Here is a 21,013-nt window from a genome sequence, read left to right as displayed (position 1 = left end):
ATATCAGATCCAGTCTAAATGAAAACAAATAATTCCAGTAAAAATAAAGTTATAAATGTATTTATTGTGGATAAAATGTCAATTTGTTCCAGTTTGGTGGAAATGATGGAAAACATTTTAATCTAAAAGGAAACTTTGAGACGTGATGATGTATATGCTGTATAACACTTAAAGCTCTGCTCAGTTTTTCATCTAAGTTTCATTTAGAATTCATGATTTAATTAAATCATTTATTAAACTGCAGCTGTAATGAGAACATCTGAACTCATCAACTACATTTCTTTTGTTGTAACTAAACAGAACAAAGTGCTTGATTTGAAAAAGAAACCTTTATTGTCTTAAAGCATGAACAATATCAGCAACAGTGGAGCTGAATAATGAGACAGAGAAACACAGAGTACAGAGTAAACCAGGATCAGAGGCCCAGTGGGTCAGGTCAGGACTGGGAACACTGGTCTCTCCTCAGTGATGCTGAGACTGGAGTCTGGGAGCCCTGGGTGGCCTCACAGGTCACAGAGCCCACCTTCTCCCACTGCTCTGCAGGGAGCCTCAGGGTGCTGCTCCAGCTGTAGTGGCCATCATTCTGCAGCACCCCGGGGCTCCTGCTCTCCTCCCCTCTGATGCTGCTGCTTCCATCCACCTTCCAGGACAGACTCCAGCCTGAGGGGTAGCCCTTGTTGGCCAGACACATGACCGTAGCCTTCCCCTGCTGCAGCTCCTCCTCACTGGAGGTGGCCAGCACCGTCAGGGTGGGGGGGACTCGACCCACTGCAGAGAGAAAGAATTTAGAGAAACTGGGAGTTTGAATGAATCTGCTCTCCAGATGTTTCACTTCCCTCTCTGAGCTCTGTAACCATGACAACAGACAGGCATCACTGCTCAACCGCAGCAACAGACGAGTTTCAGGACTAAAGATAAAAATGTTAAAGAGACATTTTGTTCTTTTCATGCATTCATTTAATCTGCAAACGACTGATTCTTAGTTTAAGAGAGAAAAACATGTTTTTAGTGATGAAACTTTTTCTGTTTATCAGGTCGTCTTTCTGACGCGTCTGTTTGTTTCATTCATTCTTAATTTTAAATCTGGAAACATTAAAAATGATGAAAATTGTAGATTCATGTCAGTTTTCAGTCAATTAAACATTTACAACTCAGTTACATATTCAGACATTCATGTTTGAAACACAAAATCTAAATGAACATTAATTTGAACAGAAGTTTAATTTAAATGAAATTTGAGACTCAGAAAAGTTAAAGTTTGTTTTTCAGAGACGAAATGCTGCCAAAGACTTCAGTCTCTCTGACACACAACATAACCTACTCAGGAATCACTGCACCTGTATTAAATAAGGAATTTCACATAAAAATATAATGTCTAATGTTAAACAATATTAGAAAATAAAAAGAGAATTTGGAAATCTAAATGAGTCAAATGTACTTACAGTTAACATCCAGTCTGGTTCCTCCACCAAACGTCCACCACAGTGATACAAACTCATTGAGCCGCCGTACAAAAACCTCTGACTGCACAGAGACACGGCTCTCTGACTCTGAGACAAACAAACTGCTCAAAATCATTCACTGTTTGTTCACTTTGTTAACAGCTGATGTAAAAAACAAGTTTAAAGAACAAATTTAAAGAATTTATGTATTTAATTTTTGTTCTTGGAGTTATTTTATATCTTTATTTCCATATGAACACAGATACACATAAAGCTAGAACTGTATATTTATAGGACAGATATATTCCCGTGTAATCTTCTGAGAAAGTATGATGCAGACAAACTATCAAAAAGTTTTATTTTGTAAGATGATATCAGAATGTCTGACCAACACAGTGGCATCAATGAGTTAAAATATTACTTTTTACATGTAATTTCAAAATAATTTGTTATTTCATGAACAATATATTTATTTTTTCAGACTTCATGTGGTAAATGGACTAGTTTTTATAGCGCTTTTCTACACTAACTGAGCACTCAAAGCGCTTATACAACATGTTTGCATTCACCCATTGATACAAGCACTTCCGTCTATATCTAAGTTAAGTGCTTACTGTCTAACATTCACATCCAACGCTTACGTCGGAGAGCAACTTCGGGTTGAGTATCTTGCCCAAGGACACTTTAGCACGCAGCCTGGAGCAGCCAGGAATCGAACCGCCAACCTTCAGATTAGTATGTGATCTGATCTACCTCCTGAGCTACACACACGATAGCTGGTGTTGGGGTTTATTTTTTACGCAATTATTAAAATGACAAATGTCTAAAAGTACACTCCAGTAAATTAATTAATAAACAGTGACTGAAGCAAATAATAGACAATTAAATAATACATCAGAGAGCGACAGATAGATAGTGCCAGACTAACTTCAGGCCTTTTGGGAGATATATTTATCTTATTTATGACCTTCTCGGTCTCAGAGAAGAATATCATTAAAGATTTTGCCAAAACATGTACATGTCATGGAACGGCTGTGTGGCAGGCAGGAAAAGGACCCCAACACAGGATACACCAGACAGGAGTAAAATTTAAACTCAGCTTTATTTACGGGAGCTGAACAGAAAGCCAGACTAGGCAGAGCTAGTGGAAAAACACAGAGCAAAATATACTAGACTTGATTCTGAGGCAGAACAGTACACACACAGCAGGAGAACAGACGACAACAACAGGCTCTGAAAACACAGGACTTAAATACACAGGAGCATAACGAGGGAAGTGGGAACAGCTGGGAACAGCTGGGAACACAGGTGACTCTGATTACCTTGATGAGACCAGGGGACGTAAAACTGAACACAACAGACAGGGACCAGATGACTATCAAAATAAAACAGGAAGACAGAAGGGGGAACCCCACAATCAAAACCCAAAACAGAACAGACAAAATCAAGCAAGCAAAAACACGGGGTCCAGTGGACCCCGGACCATGACACTATATCTGTATCTATAAATAAAACTGCAAAGTCATGATTAGGAATATGTAGCGGAAGCAGAGTCTGGAGACGAGGGGGAAGACTCACCCATCACTGGGGGTGAGGTCACTGAGGTAGTTAAACAACTCCTAGGTGGCAGAGTCCCTGGGGTGCTCACACTCAGCTGGGAACCGTTCCAGTGTGAGCTGGAGGCCACCACCTGATGAAGCCAACAGAAACACATCATCAGCCAACGTCAGAGATGAGATTCTGAGGCCCCCAAGGCAGAAGGCTTCCAGCACTTGGCTATACCTACAAATTCTATCCATAAAATTTATGAACAGAATCAGTGACAAAGAGCAGCCCTGGTGGAGTCCAACACCCACAACAGACCAGACACCCCATACTCCCGCAGAACCTCCCATGGGATACACCGAGGGAAGTGACTGAATGCTTTCTCCAAGTCAACAAAACACATATAGACTGGATGCGCAAACTCCCACACACACTCAAATATCCTCTAGAGGATAAAGAGCTGGCCTGGTGTTCTTCTACCAGAATGAAAACCACAGTGTTCCTCTTGGATCTGAGGTTCGACTAATGGACACATGTTAAACTTCATGACTACAATTAGAAAAAGACTGAACAAGTATGGCTTGTTTGGTTCATAGGAGAAAGCCTCTTCTCTCTAAAAGAACATGACAGCACAGCTTAGGTTTGCAAAACTGCACCTGAAAAAAAAGCGAGACTTCTGGAACAATGTCCTTTGGACAGATGAGACTAAAGTGGATCACAGCAGTGCTCTTGAAGAAAATCAAACTCAGCATATCAGCACAAACACCTCATACCAGCTGTCAGCACGATGGTGGAAGGAAATAATCTGGATTTGTTTCACAGCTACAGGAGCTGCACACTTGCAGTCACTGCTACAAGAAGAGTGGCCAAAATTTCTCCACAGCAATGTGAGTAACGGATAAAGTTATACTGAAAACAATTACTTCACATTGTTGCTGCTAAATGTGGTTCTGTGAGTTGCTGAATCATGAAGTATATTTAATCTTTAATATGCTTTTGAATAATGACAGTGTAATGTTGTGTGTTTGATCATCTGAGGTTGGATTTGCCTCATTTTAAAGACATGCAAAGGACTAGATGTTTTTTTTTATTATTATATCCTGATACACAAAACGTTAAAACTGAAAGAGGGTGTTCTTTCTTTTTACCTTACTGTAAATAAATAAATATTGGAAAATGAATACAGACATATTTCTAAGAAATTGTGTTGAGCCACCACTGAACACATACAAATAATTGTGTTAAAAATACTCTAGTAAAAGTTGAAGTACTGATTCAACTTCTTTACTCAAGTAAAAGTAAAGTACAGGCTCTAAAATCTACTAACAGTAAGAAAGTAAAAGTAGCTCTTTGGAGGATGTTTCTACCAGCTATTTTTGTGCAGAGCTAAATGAACCTTCTGCTATATTAATGTCATAATAAAAAAACATTATTTCATGAGAATACAAACTTAATTTCAATTCTAATTCTAATGAATGCACTCAGCTTGAATACTTTTATGTAGAACATGAGCAGAGAAAAAGAAAGAGAAAAAAATATATATTTGTTGTTACCTGCATTGTAGAGGGTGACTCTGCCTCATCATCTAAACAGAAAAATGAGTCAGGTTGAAGTGGGATTCAGCAGGTGGGGGAACACTAAGCTCTGTTGTAGTGGCTCAGCGTGGGGAAAAGAGTCCCAGCTCACAGTAATTTCTATTGTGAGCTCCAGCAGATTTTCTTTGTGTGCAGGCTGTGATCAGCTGCTGCTCTGAGGTTTACTGCTCTGTGTGGATTTACATGACAGTTCAACAAGATATTTCATGACCTATCTTCCATCCCCTACACTGAGAGTATGGAGTTGGTATAAAAGGCTGAATTCAGTGAATGAATCTAAGCTTCATCAGCTTAAATTCAGACTCATCTCTGCTGTGCACCACTCCAACACAGAGCTTTACTGTAAATTCACTACAGTACAGTAATCTAACCTGTTTATCCTAAACTAAACTGCAGTATTTTGAATAACACAAAGTTAGAACACCTCAGTTTCTTTGCAAGACATCTCACAGTATGAAAAACCACAACTTTACATCATATACAGATTCATTTGAAATGACCTGCAAAACATTACTCCATTTATTTTTGCTCTTCTTCTGTAGCGCTAGCTAGATGCTGAAGTACTGCGACCACAACTTATGGACATCTGTACTCATTCTGGCCCACTGTCAGCCCTGAGTACAGCAGTATAAATGATGCATAAATTATATGGTTTTGCCTCTTTCATGTCTATTTATGCGATAAGCTCTGGGGACGGATACACCGATACAATTGTCCCTTATCTTATTCCCCCATTTAGGCTCAGATCAGTTTGATGTTTGAAGGTGCGTAGTGACCGGAAATGAAAACTTCTCTCAGATGTTAAACCTAAAGTAACGAATCTGTTTTGAAAATGTAAGAAGTAGAAAGTACAGATACTTGTGTAAAACTGTAGGGAGAAAAAGTAAAAAGTTGTCAGAAAAATAAATACTCAAGTTAAGTACAGATACCTGAAAAATCTACTTAAGTACAGAAACAAAGTATTTCTGCTTCATTCCTTCTCACCTCTGATGGTGACAGAGAGCTCTAAACACATCTGTGCAGAATCACCTAAATGTTCTTGATGGCCTTGAAGGACAGCATGTGATTAATGTATGAAGTATTCAGTGATCAGACATTTTTATCATAGAAGACACCACTGCATCAGGATAGAAATGGATGAAGGAGATTACATTTTGAAATATTTTGGATTAAACATTCTGAGAAAATGACTGATTCATTTATAAATATCATCAACTGTTTGACGCAGGACACTATCAGAGTCAGAGCATTTCCATAGAGAGCCACTTTGCATCAGCAGCACCATGCTCCAGTGCTCTGGGAGACTTTATAGTCCTGACAGTTGAACACTGGATGACTGACAGCTGTCCTTCATCACAACAGAAGCCACAGAAATCGTCCTCATCAAAAACATGACTTTGATCTGCGTCCTCATCTGGACTCTCCTCTGCTGCTGCTTCACAGGTAAAGTCCAGAGAATCAAACTCCTCTCCTCCATCAACATCTGTCCCTCTGAAATGAAGCTGACAAAACCATCAAGCTGCTTTATGTTTGTGTCTCTGTATCCTCAGAGTCCAGAGGACAGATCACAGTGACTCAGCCTGGAGCAGTGAGCTCTGCTGTGGGAGGATCTGTGACCATCAACTGTAGGACCAGTCAGAATGTTTTTGTTTACAGCAACAACCACTGTTTAGCCTGGTACCAACAGAAAGATGGAAAACCTCCTAAACGTCTCATTTATGCTGCTAGCACTCAAGAATCAGGGATTCCAGCTCGTTTTACAGGCAGTGGATCAAACTCTGACTTCACTCTGACCATCAGTGGAGTCCAGGCTGAAGATGCAGCAGTTTATTACTGTAAGAGTGATCACATTAGCAACAGTCAGCATGTGTTCACACAGTGAAAAACAGTCGTACAAAAACCTCCCTCAGTCAGACTGAACAGAAAGTGAACTGACTGCTGCAGCTGGAAGTTACTGCAGAGACTGATACAGTTCATTGAGGACACACACACACACACACACACACACACACACACACACACACACACACACACACACACACACACACACACACACACACACACACACACAGTGTAAACTGTCATGAAGCACACTAAATATTTCCAAAGTACCTCTTTAACCACTTGTCATAAGCACTGTACACTCAAGCAAAGGGACTCAGATGCAGTCATGGAGGAGCGTGGAGTTCAAATTCAAAGTAAACTTTATTTACAAGAACTGACAAAAATCAGCAGCCAAGCCAATGACGAATAATAATAATTAATCATAATAATAAAAATAATAATTCTTAATTTGCAAAACTAAACTGAGTAACCCCGACCCAAACAAACAGCCCAACCCCAGCCCCTCTACCAAAGCAGCAACACAGCAGCACTGACATCACACCATTAGTCAAAATCCTGTCTATGGGTGATGTCGCATCTTTCTCTGGCAGATGACCCGCCTGAAGCGAGGTAGGTCTTTCCAGGGGTGCCACTGTAGGTGGTTTTCCTGGGCGTGTGCTGGGAGTCACAACTGAATCGTTGTGCACTGCATTCAGCTGAGGAGCTTGTGGAGTTTCTTCTGGCGGGCTTATGAAGCCGTTCACTTTGCCTGTGGTGCTCTGGTGACCCTCTGTTTGAGGTGTCACAGGAGCCGAAATGGCGGCCGTGTCGACGGCTTCTTGGCCTACAGGCTTCACACGTGATCCTGAGGGACAGAACACATGCTGTTCAATGCATACAATTACTACGTGAAGTTATAGGTGATGTTCTGCAGTGAGCAAAGAGACGGGAAGACAAAAGGTTCGATTACAAGAAACACTCCAGTGGCTCGACAAGGCAAAAGCAATGGAGCTAACTTAGCAGGACGGGAGCGGTGCAGAAGCACAAATAATCCAATAAGGCAGTTTTGTGGCTCACAATTAAGCGGTTCAGGAACTGCGGATGGAAACCACAGTCTCTTGTCCTTACCAGGTGAGCGGGTATCCCTACACATTTCACTAGAAGGGAGGCTTTCAGGATCACAGCTTGGCCGGGTCTTTCTGAGGCCGAAACCTTTTCTGATATCCGCCAGGAGGTTTTCTGTGATGCAGCCATCGTTCTGTGGCACAAAGCCTTTCTTCACTGAAAAGAAGGGCACAAAAATACACGAGATTCACGTTACATCATGTTCAGAAATCTCTAGTACAGTAAAAGAACAACTTACTTATTTTCCCATTCTCTCCTTTCCGTCTCCTGGCCTCCTCCTCTGCCAGCTGCTGCTTTCTCTTCTCAGCCTTGGCTGCTTGTTCTTTCCATGTTTTGTTTTCCTGTCATCGTTAAGAAAGGATATGACTATCTTGCAAGTACAAAATGTACATGCCAATTGGTCTTTGCATCATTTGGGCAGAAACATTAACATTTTTCAGTTTTCCACAGTTTATTGATACAAATGTTAAACAAAACACTACCTCCCACACAGACAGGAGGGAGACTTGACTGTGCCCTGTGTCCTCACACATATTTGACAGCAGAGCAAGCAAATCTATAGTCCTAAGACAGCCTCATAATGCCTAACATCAACAAATGATCCTCTCTGACCTTCAGTGCCTTGATGAAGAGTTCTCGGAAAGTCCTGACGGTACCAAATAGTTCTTCAAGCGACAGCTGATTAGAATCCTCACATAGATACGCAGCCAGTTCACTCTTTTTCTTCTCGACCTCAGTGAATCTTTCGTCTAATTCTCGACACAGCTTCTGATTTTCCTGCAGCAGAGAGAGAGACGCATTTGTGATGTGGACTTCTTACTTACTGTGTGACTTCCCTGAAAGCAGAATAGAATAGAATAGAATAGAATAGAATAGAATAGAATGCCTTTATTGTCATTATACAGGATGTACAATGAGATTGGAGGGCCACTCCTGTTCAGTGCCATGTAACAGAAAATCAAACTCTCTAAAATGAAAATAGAAATATTATAAAAATATTATAATCTAGTATAATCAATATGATCAAGAGATATACAGAAAATAAACAATGTGTAAAATATACAAAAAATAGAATGTATAAAAATATATACATACATACCTACATTGGTGCATCTGTACATTGTAAGAAAGTAAATGCGTGTATACATATAATAATGAAGATGATGAATATTGCACTTGGTGAATGAATATTGCACTAGTGAATGAATACTGGATATTACACAATATAGGAATGTTAGATATTGTTCAGTATGAATAATATAATATTGCACAGAGATGTGGGTATTGCACAGTTACAGTGGGTGAGTGTGTGAGTTCAGGGTGGTGATTGCTCTGGCGAAGAAACTGTTCTTGAGTCTGTTTGTTCTGGCTTTGATGCACCTGTAGCGCCTGCCAGAGGGCAGCAGGTCAAACAGGTCAAAGCCAGGGTGTGAGCTGTCCTTGATGATGTTCCTGGCTCTGCTGATGCAGCGGGAGGTGTAGATGTCCATCAGGGAGGGGAGAGGGCAGCCAACGATTCTTTGTGCTGTCTTGACTACCCTCTGAAGCCTGACCCTGTCTGCCTCAGTGCAGCTGCCGTACCATACTGTGATACAGTACATCAGCAGGCTCTCAATGGATGAGCGGTAGAAGGTCAGCAGCAGGTTTGAGTCCAAGTTGTTCTTCCTGAGGACCCTCAGGAAGTGAAGTCTCTGCTGAGCCTTCTTGATAACAGCTGTGATGTTATCTGACCAAGAGAGATCAGCAGAGATGAGGACACCGAGAAACCTGAAGGTGTGGACCCTCTCCACACGCTCGCCGTTGATGTAGAGGGGAGCTGGGTCAGTCCTGTGCTTCCTGAAGTCGATGATGATCTCTTTGGTTTTCATGGTGTTCAGTACCAGGTTGTTCTCTGAACTTCAAGACCTCCTCTCTGTAAGCTGCCTCATCTCCCTTCGAGATGAGTCCGACTACTGTGGTGTCATCAGCAAATTTGACGATGAGGTTGTTATTGTGGGCCAGACTGCAGTCATGGGTGTAGAGGCAGTACAGGAGGGGGCTCAGCACACAGCCCTGTGGGGAGCCAGTGCTCAGTGTGCAGGTGGAGGAGAGATGGGGGCCAAGTCCCCATCTCTCCGACTGATTAAAAATGCAAACTCTGTCTAAATGTCAGCTTAAGTAAAATATAAATTAGAATGAGACGAGGGTCTCACATAGTTGAGAAAATTTCCCACATCGAGGATGATCCTGCAAAACCTGGACATGAGCGTACTCGTTCTGAGAGCTGTGAAATCAGTTACACTGTCTTAATCTTAATATATATTATATATATAATACATATTTTAAGCTAGCTAATTAAAAATATATAGAAGACACTTCACCTTTAATCTAATTTCCTTACTTTAGTACAAGATGGCGCAGAGATGCCTGGCCTGCCGTCTGTCACTGCCTTGCCTGCTTGCACTGGTGCTTTTTTTGACGTGTTTTTTACAAAAATTCAGTGTCAGCGCTCTGTTGGTCTATGATCGCCAAACTCTCTTGGATCTTCGTATTTTGGCCGAAACAAAGTTTACTTACGGCAACCAAGAAACTGTGCCACCGGTTTTGTCAGAAGTTCCGGAGTTTCTTAGGTGCGCTTCGGGTCCACCTCTCCGGAGGAAACGTTCCCGTTACCGTGGGAGATGTGGTGGGAGGTTGGTGAGGATGAAGGCCTATTTAGCACAGTATACTGGGAAAACTGACAGATATTCGTGGTACCCTGTGTATGGAGTGCCTCATAACTGCTTTTCTCTTTGGCGCTCTCGGGACCCTGCGTACACCTGGTTGACGCCTGTTGTTGACTTTGAAGGACCGGCCCTGCTGCCACACCCTTACCGCCTGCGGTTTTGCCGTCCTAAGCGGCGGGGAGTGGATCTGGGAAATCTGCGGACCTTTCGCCAGGATGTCTGCAGTGTTAATGTCCCGACTCCGCCGGTGTCCGTGAGGTTTGGCCTGGAGAACGCTAGATCCCTTTCAAATAAAACTTTTATTCTTAAGGATTTCTTCACCTCAAATGGACTGGACTTTCTCTGTGTGACAGAGACTTGGGTGAATGTTGGTGATTTCAGTGTTATATCTGAACTTTTACCGCCTGAGTGTGACTATATAAATTGTCCCCGGACGTCAGGCCGTGGAGGTGGAATAGCGACGTTTTATCGGAATATGTATAAATGTAAATCGCTGCTCCCATCATCACCTGTCTCCAGCTTTGAAGTAAGTTTATTTGAATTGGGTCGTTCTCACCCTGTGATATGTGTTATTATCTACAGGCCGCCTGGATATAATAAGGACTTTTTAAATGAATTTTCTGGACTGTTGGCAGAAATTTTGCCCAAATATGACCAAGTCCTTATTATTGGTGATTTTAACATACATGTTTGTTGTCCTGATAAACCGTTGGTTAAGGACTTTTTAAATTTGATTACTTCTTTTAATTTTATGCAAAGGGTATCTGGGCCCACTCAAGAACGTGGGCATACTCTGGACCTTCTTTTATCCTACGGTCTGTCTATTTCTAACTTGTCGTTAAATGCTAGTTTTTTCAGATCATAAGCCCATGCTTTTTGACATTGCTGTGCCTTGTGGCCGTATGAAATCTTGTGTTACTGCACGTAGTCGTCGTGTTGTAAACCAGCTCACTGCTGCCCGTTTTTCCGCCATTATCGAACAGAACTGCGGAATTCCGGAGTCGGTATGTTTAGACACAGAGATGATTAATTCCTGGCTTCTCTCTATCTGCCAGACTGCATTAGATGAAGTGGCCCCATTGAAGCTCAGGAAACCTAAAATTAAGCTAGAGCCTTGGTTAAATGACACAACTCGTGCTGCCAGACGAGATTGTCGGAAAGCTGAACGTAAATGGAAAAAAGACAGATTACAGGTGTCTTTTCAAATGTTAAGGGACTGTTGGCATCACTACCAGGTAGTTGTGAAACATGCCAAACGAGAGCACCTATCAAGGATAATTTTGTCAAATTGCCACAAGCCTCGTATTTTATTTAATACTATTGATAAAGTTTTAAATGCCCCCCAGAATACAGGTATTGAGCCTTCACCTGAGGTATGTGAGGAATTCTGTAGGTTCTTTGTGGATAAAGTAAACAATGTTAGGGCCCTCATATCACCTCCAACTTTTGACCCTTCAGTCTCGGTTCCTTGCTCGACTGCCTTGTACCAGTTTGAGCCGATTACGTTGTCTTTGCTGTATGAGACTGTTAGTCATCTGAAGCCCTCAGGATCTCCTAAAGATACCATTCCACCCCCGACTTTTTAAGGCTATTGCTGCCTTAGGCCCGCTAGTCCTGGCTCTTATCAACAATAGTTTATCCTTAGGCATTGTTCCTAAATCTTTTAAACATGCCTCAATTCAACCACTGATCAAAAAACCTGGATTGGACCCCACTGTGTTATCTAATTTTAGGCCTATTTCTAAACTCCCCTTTTTATCTAAAATACTTGAGAAAGTTGTCTATAACCAGTTGAAAGCCTTTTTAGATAAAAATAATATTCTTGAGATCTTTCAATCTGGTTTTAAACCTCTCCACAGCACAGAATCTGTATTGTTGAGGGTGTTTAATGACATTCTTTTGACTACAGATACAGGAGATCATGTGATTTTAATGCTTTTAGATTTAACGGCTGCTTTTGACACAGTGGACCATGATATTTTAATTTCTCGTTTAGAGCACTGTGCTGGTTTTCATGGCACTGTTTTGAAGTGGCTTAAGTCTTACTTGACCCAAAGGTCTTTCTGCATAAATCTAAATGAGTTTGAATCATCCTCTGTTCCGTTAACATGTGGAGTACCACAGGGATCAATTTTAGGACCTCTGTTATTTTCATTGTATTTGCTCCCCCTCGGAAGCATTCTTAGAAAGCATAAAATTGCTTTCCATTGCTATGCTGATGATACTCAGATTTATATGCCTTTGAAACGCAAGGAAACCCACTCTTTACAGACCCTGTTTAAGTGTCTTGATGATATTAAAGCATGGATGGCTCTAAATTTCTTGAGTTTTAATGAGAAAAAGACAGAGGTGATTGTTTTTGGCCCTAGTGTCCCAGGTGGATCTTCCCCCGTGGACGTGGGGTCATTATCACAATATGTAAAGCCATCTGTCACAAATTTGGGTTTTATTATGGACGAGAATTTTAAATTGGAGGATCAGATCAGTGCAGTGGTGAGATCTAGCTTCTTTCATTTGAGGCAGCTGGCAAAAATAAAAAATATACTATCGAAGAAGCATTTTGAAGTTGTGATCCATGCTTTTATTACCACTAGACTGGATTACTGCAATGCTTTATATGTTGGTGTTAGCCAGTCTGCCCTAGCCCGTCTGCAACTGGTTCAAAATGCTGCTGCACGCCTATTGACGGGATCGCGAAAGAGAGAGCATATTACCCCTGTTTTATCCTCACTGCACTGGCTGCCCGTGTATTTTAGAGTTCATTTTAAAATCCTTTTATTTGTTTTTAAGTCACTTCATGGCCTTGGCCCACCTTATCTTTCCGAGTTGCTGCACGTACATACCCCTTCCCGGTCACTCAGATCAGCTGATCGGCTTTTTCTGGATGTGCCGAGGACACAGCGGAGGCTCAGAGGAGACAGAGCCTTTGCTGTGGCAGGTCCAAAACTCTGGAACACTTTGCCAATAGAGATTAAACAGGCCTCTTCACTGGCCACGTTTAAGTCTGCTCTTAAGACCCACTTGTTTCGTTTGGCCTTTGATTAATAGGAGCGGCTGTCAATTGAAATTTGTATTTTATTTATTTCTAGCATAAATTATGCTTTTTATTATTGGTTTTATTTGTGTGTATTATGTTATTGATTTATTGTTAGGTTAAATTATGCATTTTATAGTTGTTTTATTGGTGTGTATTATTTTATTAATTTATTGTTAGGATAAATTATGCATTGTATAGTTGTTTATTTGTGTGTAAATTTTTAAATCTTTTATCTTTTTTAATTTTCTCTTGTCCAATTGTATTTTATGTACAGCACTTTGGTCAGTGGTTGCTGTTTTTAAAGTGCTTTATAAATAAACTTGGCTTGGCTTGGCTTGACTTGACTTTTCATAAATGATGTCCCAGTTATTCAACAAATATCTACAAACTGCAGTGTGCAGTTTTGTGCACTAATGTTTTCTTCCTGCTGAAGTTAATTAGTGAACATAAGGAAGCATACATCTACCTCTACTGAGAGGGACGTGCCTGTGACAGTGTAACAGCATGTAAACATTTATGATGTTCCCTTCACCTGAGCTGTAATGCCATTTAGCCTCTTTCAGGTGGTGGATATAGTCCCATCCACCCATCTATTTTCTGCTGCTTATGATTCAAGGGGCAGCATTAGAGTCCTCCAGACCAACCTCCTCAATCCACCACTTTATCCTGAGCCATTCCCAAGCCAGCTGAGAGACAGAATCTCTCCAATGTCCTCAGTCTGCACCCTGTTGGGCATGCCCGAAACACCTCAGCTAGGAGGCGACCAGAAGACATCGTAATTTGATGCTCACTCAATTCAACTGGCTCATTTCGATGTGGAGGAGTGGATGCAGATACTGAGTCCCTCACCTGTACAGATAGTGTTTAGTCATGACAAAATGATGTACACTGACTAGTTAACTGAGAGATTTGGCTTCACACTCAGCTCTTTCTTCACCACGACAGACTAACACATTGTCTGCATCACTGCAGATCTTGCAGCAATCCATCTGTCAATCTTCCACTCCTCCACTAACGAACAAGACCTGTAAATACGTGAACTACTCCACATGTGACAGTAACTCTCTGCCCTTTGTTCTTGGGACCACGGTGGATCGCACAGAGCCTAACAAACATGGTTTCAATTAGGCGCCAGCAATCTGGCCATTGGGCCTGTGGTGCAGTGGTGGTGAGGGCATGCCCCTTCATGCTCTCCACTCCTGCCTTTTCTTCACACATTTAAATCTCCTTGTGTCCAGTCTGCTCTGGGGTCACGCAGCAAAAACCACCCTCTGCCTCTCATAATCCAGCAGGCTGTTCCACAGTGCCACACTGTTCTTTGCCTAAATAAATGATAAAGATGTTAATGTTAATTAGATAGTGCTTTTCTGGACACTCAAAGTGCTTCCTACTAAAAGCCTCATTCACCCACTTACACAGATCAAATAAGCAAAATCTTCCTGACCTGCTGCTTGTTTAGGGCAAGTGAGGGCTGCTTCCTCGGCTCCAGCAGACACTCTGCCAAGCTGTCCACTCTGTCCATGCCTGCCAAGCCACAGTCATCCACAGCGTGAAAAACCAAAGCAATAAAAAACAAGGAGGAACCAAGTTTGAGATCATCAAAGGCACATAGAGTGGTTTGTTTGTTGTAGGATTGTAATCATTGTGTATTTACTCACCCCTGTTTCATCAGGAGATCCCAAAGACACAGGCTCAGATGAGGCAGCAGTGAGCTCAGATGAGGCAGAGAACCTTGGATCAGAAAGGACACTTGCTGACACACTGACATTAAGTGCTTGCTCTTCCTCCAAGTCCTCATCTTCACCTTCTTCCGAGCCCTCATTCACATCCTCCAGCATGTCCTCTGTCTCCTCTCAGTCACTCTGGTTGACTAGGTCATCAACACCAAGGAGCTCTCCTATCCAAAGAACAAATGCATACCCCCCCCCCCCCAGTACCTGCAGAAAAATATTTATGGAGCCGCCGCTGGTTTGCATGCTCACCACAAGCAGCAGTTCATGAAGGACTTCTAAGGAACTATGGTAACCAATTCTTTAACAACAAATGCAATACTTTCTCTTGTGTCTTGACAATAAAGCACCATTTTCAAATTCTCTCTGCTGTCTGCCTATTATTTCATTTATGAACCTTGCAAATTTCAAGTGCTTATACAGTGCTATGGAAAAGTTTGGGCACCCCTCATAATTTGCATCATTTTCCTTTAGAAGTCATTGGTTGGCCAGATCAGCAATTTCACTGAAATATATCATATAGCAGACCAACACAGACATATTTCAGAACTCAAATGAAGTTCATAGGATTTACAGAAAGGGAGTCGGGCGTTCACTGCGGCTGCAGTGAGCCTCCACAGCCCGCTCAGCTGACAGCTAGCGAGGCCAGCTGGCTGCTAAAGCAGCGGCGACGGACATCTCCGAAAACGTCGGAGCACTTTTTTGTAAATAAGCCATATCTGGATAAAAAGGGCAGATATTTGAGGTTTACACATCTATCTTAAAAGTTTCTTTTGTGTCAAGCAAGAATGAATCAATCAGCTACTTACGGTATTTAAAGCTGCCAAGTGATTAAAGACTCCACACACGTGTTGTTGACAGGCATTTGAAAAAAGGCCAAGAAAGGAGCACACTGGCTGTAGTGTTTCTAGGACTCCTGCCGCCTCCCAGGCGGAGTACCGATCTCCCGATCGCTGAATAAATCTAGCAATCACTTTGTTGATGGCGTCATGCGCCGGGCCCACCTCCCACCACCGCCTGCCACTCCAAGTCTTGGAATGGCAGGAGGTGGGGATCAAACTCGCGCCCTTTGGCTTAGGAGCCTAGGCACGCATGCACTACCCTAACCGTGCGCTTACGAACACAGATGTAGCAAGAGCCTTTTTAAAGTTCACACAGCAGAATGTCAGCTCGCCCTGTTTCTTTCCAAACTTGCTTTACATTCTGGCTTCAAAGCACGTTGAGCTCTTTGGAAAAATCTCTCATCGCAACTCTGTTCACAAATAAACACAGCCGCCATGGCAGCGTGCTCATTGGACACAAGAAACAGACGAAGGCAAAGTGACCTGCTCTCGTGTACTCTTTAAATAGCTCCTACAACATATTGCTTGTGGGATATGCGGCAATGCGCTTGCACTCCCATACCGAAGGTCGCGAGTTCAACTACGCTCTCATACCACTCACAAATACTGGAGTGTTGGAGGGTCACTGGTTGAGTGGGAGTACTGGGAGCATGTGGGGTGTACCAGGAGCATGCTGGGTGTCCCCGGAGCACCAGAGGCACTTCACGATAAGTGGGTAAAAAAGGGTAAAACGTATCTGATGTGTGCTGGTGCTTCGTTTTTTTCTTGTGGGGGGGTCGTGAGAGATGAGAGACAGAGGAAGAAATAGCAAAACATGTTGTTTTGAGGGAGACCCGGTGGCCTAGTTAAATAACCATGGTTTGCCATGGAACACCTTACCAGGTTCCAAAATGCCTTTTTGCAGCATTCGCGATGGCCTAGTGGCAGTGCGCCTGGACTCCCAAGGCCAAGGTTGCGACTTGGACCACGCTCTCATGCCGCTCACACATACAGGAGTGTCCGAGGGTGAAGGTGGACATACACTGTGCCCATTGTGTTTGTTTGACGTTTACTGGCCCTGTGTTGTCTCCCGTGTTTCAGTGTATTGTGGAAAGAGGCAGCTAGCGGATCAAGGGGGGGATGCCTATGGTGAGGCTGAAACCGTGCAGGAAGTCATATTGCACCTTTAATAAGATCTTTGCACACTCCCGCCATTGTGTGAGTCAGCTTGGTGACAGAGCCGCCTCAAATGATTTTGCAGGTGTTGAAGGAGTTAGCAGAGGTGCACTTTTCCTTCATTGTGCGGTTCAAGTCCCAATCCATGTCATTTGAGTTTGGTTGTGGTGATTTTGGAGAGCAGGTTATCTGACAGAGCAGATCGGTTCTTTTTCTTGGCCAAATATCCCTTCCATAGCCTGGAGGTGTGGATGATTATCCTGCTGTTGAAAAACAAATGATGGTCCCAGTAAGTGCAAAGCAGTTGAAATGGCCATACATAATGCTGTGGATGGCATGTTGGTTAGGTTTGGCTTGTATTGGAAAGAAATAAGCAAGAGTGCCACCAACAAAGTATCCCCATATGATCAGAGCATGTCCACCATGAGGGGGAAAGACACATGTCAAAAGCATGTGCTGAGCTTTTGTGCGCCCTCCAAAGACATGTTGCATTGAGGAAAGGATGTAATGGTAAGGTGGTGCTTTGCTGGTGACAATGGTTTGCTGGTTCAATTCCAAATTGAAGGCAAAATAAAGCAGCATGGCTATCACAGCATTGTGCAGTGACATGCCATCCTTTGTGGTTTGCACTTAGTGAGTCCATTATTTGTTTTTCACCAACAGGACAATAAAGTAAGTGTGAGATTATCTGCATTCTCTAATAATATTAATGACAAAAAGAAAAGCAGCTCCAGGCTATGTGAGGGCTATTTGTCCAAGAAAATGGATGATTCCCACACCCACGCCAGCAACAATATCATTAGGTATGCAGACAACACAGCTGTGTGACACTGTAAACCCGGATAAGTTGAATCTACTTAAAAAAGAAGAAACATGTCCCATCATTTGGTGTTCGTGATGGTGACCAGAGGTGGCAAACGTACAGACACTCTGTACTTAAGTAGAGGTACAAATAATTGTGTTAAAAAATACTCTAGTAAAAGTTGAAGTACTGATTTAACTTCTTTACTCAAGTAAAAGTGAAGAAGTACAGGCTCTAAAATCTACTCTGGTCCACTGTCAGCCCTGAGTACAGCAGTATAAATGATGCATAAATTATATGGTTTTGTCTCTTTTTATGTGGTAAGCCGCAGGGACGGATACACCGATACAATTGTCCCTTCTTATTCCCCCGTTTACACTCAGATCGGTTTGATGTTTGAAGGCGCGCAGTGACCGGAAATGAAAACGTCTCTCAGATGTTAAACCTAAAGTAACGAATCTGTTTTGAAAATGTAAGAAGTAGAAAGTACAGATACTTGTGTAAAACTGTAGGGAGTAAAAGTAAAAAGTTGTCAGAAAAATAAAAACTGAAGTACAGTACAGATACCTGAAAAATCTAATTAAGTACAGTAACAAAGTATTTCTGCTTCATTCCTTCCCACCTCTGATGGTGACAGAGAGCTCTAAACACATCTGTGCAGAATCACCTAAATGTTCATGATGGCCTTGAAGGACACAGCATGTGATTAATGTATGAAGTATTCAGTGATCAGACATTTTTATCATAGAAGACACCACTGCATCAGGATAGAAATGGATGAAGGAGATTACTTAGAACAACTCTAAAGGAAGAAGTGGTCTCAAACGATTTCAACAAAGTGTCCCTTTAGATCCCCTCACTGTAGGGGTCAAGGGTTCAAGTTTGTCCTTAATTTGTCACCTGTCTATAAATCCTGAAGGGTTTGTGTGAGTTACATGAAGAATAGATTGTGAAAAATTCTCTCTTATAGTGAACAGCTTCATCATATTGATCCCTGTGTGAGTCAGTGAGAGCATTTCCATAGAGAGCCACTTTGCATCAGCAGCACCATGCTCCAGTGCTCTGGGAGACTTTATAGTCCTGACAGTTGAACACTGGATGACTGACAGCTGTCCTTCATCACAACAGAAGCCACAGAAATCATCCTCATCAAAAACATGACTTTGATCTGCGTCCTCATCTGGACTCTCCTCTGCTGCTGCTTCACAGGTAAAGTCCAGAGAATCAAACTCCTCTCCTCTATCAACATCTGTCCCTCTGAAATGAAGCTGACAAAACCATCAAGCTGCTTTATGTTTGTGTCTCTGTATCCTCAGAGTCCAGAGGACAGATCACAGTGACTCAGCCTGGAGCAGTGAGCTCTGCTGTGGGAGGATCTGTGACCATCAAGTGTAGGACCAGTCAGGATGTTTTTGTTTATAACAGCTACCACTATTTAGCCTGGTACCAACAGAAAGATGGAGGAGTTCCTAAACTGCTCATTTACCGTGCTAGCACTCGAGCATCAGGGATTCCAGCTCGTTTTACAGGCAGTGGATCAAACTCTGACTTCACTCTGACCATCAGTGGAGTCCAGGCTGAAGATGCAGCAGTTTATTACTGTCAGAGTGTTCACTTTCCTAACAGTCAGTATGTGTTCACACAGTGAAAAACAGTCCTACAAAAACCTCCCTCAGTCAGACTGAACAGAAAGTGAACTGACTGCTGCAGCTGGAAGCTACTGCAGAGAGTGATACAGTTCACTGAGGACACACACACACACACACACACACACACACACACACACACACACACACACACACACACACACACACACACACACACACAAGTGTGTTTTGCTATCTTTGTGGGGAATTTCCATTGACTTCCATTCATTTCTACAGCCTAAACCTTACCTTTACCCTTTTCCTAACCCTAACCATCACATACCTAACCCTAACCCTAACCCTAACCTAAACTCAATTCATACCTTAGCCCTAACTCTGACCCCTGACCCAAAAACAGGGTTTCCCCTTGTGGGGACAAGGTTCCAGTCCCCACAAGGAGCAATTGGTCCGCACAACGTAGTATATGTCAGGAAAATTGTCCCCACAAGGTATTATAAACATACGCACACACACACACGACTTTTATCAAAACAAGTTAATTACTTTAAAAAATTACTGTCAGAGATCCTGATCCTTTTAATTTTTGCTTTTTATTGATTTAACAAAAAATTAATATGAGCCACATGACATTGTTTGAGAAAATTCTTAATCATGACCTTTGACCTCAGGTTCACAGCGGATAATCTTATACATTTGAAGACTCAGGTGAAGAGCAAAGACATTCATCCATGAGTTTGAGTAAAATGCTGTAAGTAACACATTTTGCTCAAAGGTAAATGAAACACTTGAAGGTAACAGAACAATCTTTGTTTCTGAGCTGCTCACAAACAGAAACCCTTTCATCATTTATTAAAATCCTTAATTACAACATTTTCAAGTATCACATTTTAAATATTTTTATTTTCATTTGTGTGTTTAATCATGCTCATAAAAAAGCCAGAACTAAACAATGTTCCTCAATTATTGTTAAACTCTTTATACTCTGTATATTTAACATTTCAGTCCATCTTTGCAACATTACACGTCAGCATTGATAAATCTCTGAAACCATCACTTCCACTGTCAGGATCAATTCTGTCCTCATTGCTTGAGTCCAATCATCTTCTTGCCCTCCTTCTGCGAGCCAATCAGCTTCTGTTCTGTGTGCTTTAAATCTCAGCGCTCTTCTTTCATTCTGCCTTTCAAACTCTCATTGGTGCGACCCGCCTCCTCCCCATCTCCACCTCATCCTGGACAATCAGAGATCCTCATTCAAGTCTCCACCTGCTTCATCTCTGCCAACACCAGTGTCTAAACTCCAGCCTGCTGTGAGGCTCCATCACAGTTTAATCATTTATTGCCCAGTAATTTATTGATCAGACTTTGATCAATCATCTTAAATGGTTTTAAATGATCTCTCCTTAAAGATAGGGATGACTCTCTGCTCTTTAATCTTTATTATATATTGTTTCACATGGTCAGAATAAAATGCAGGTCAAAGAACTGCTTCAAGACTAGAAATTATGAAGAGATTAGAGTTAATCTGCCACTGACATGGCCTCAGCATCTATCAAATATATTAAATGTGGATATAAGAATGAATTCAACCATTTTACACAACATTA

At 42.0% G+C, this 21,013-nt stretch overlaps 3 gene segments (V, D, J or C); 2 read left to right on the top strand and 1 right to left on the bottom strand.

The window, feature by feature from the left end:
- Window positions 1-310: 310 nt before the first annotated feature.
- LOC115787747 (Ig kappa-b4 chain C region-like) lies at window positions 311-3,024 on the bottom strand. The segment is given in 4 exon segments: window positions 311-768; window positions 1,443-1,492; window positions 2,765-2,789; window positions 3,021-3,024. Coding segments are annotated over 4 exon segments (411 nt in total).
- A 2,945-nt stretch (window positions 3,025-5,969) lies between these two features.
- Window positions 5,970-6,464, top strand: LOC115787746 (Ig kappa chain V region 3381-like). The segment is given in 2 exon segments: window positions 5,970-6,025; window positions 6,133-6,464. Coding segments are annotated over 2 exon segments (384 nt in total).
- A 12,491-nt stretch (window positions 6,465-18,955) lies between these two features.
- LOC115787745 (Ig kappa chain V region 3381-like) lies at window positions 18,956-19,450 on the top strand. The segment is given in 2 exon segments: window positions 18,956-19,011; window positions 19,119-19,450. Coding segments are annotated over 2 exon segments (384 nt in total).
- Window positions 19,451-21,013: the final 1,563 nt, after the last annotated feature.

Source organism: Archocentrus centrarchus, chromosome 11 (assembly GCF_007364275.1).
Source record: "Archocentrus centrarchus isolate MPI-CPG fArcCen1 chromosome 11, fArcCen1, whole genome shotgun sequence".
NCBI lineage: Eukaryota > Metazoa > Chordata > Actinopteri > Cichliformes > Cichlidae > Archocentrus > Archocentrus centrarchus.
Note: the sequence above shows the minus strand (reverse complement) of the source record. Positions and strands in the feature narration are given on the sequence as shown.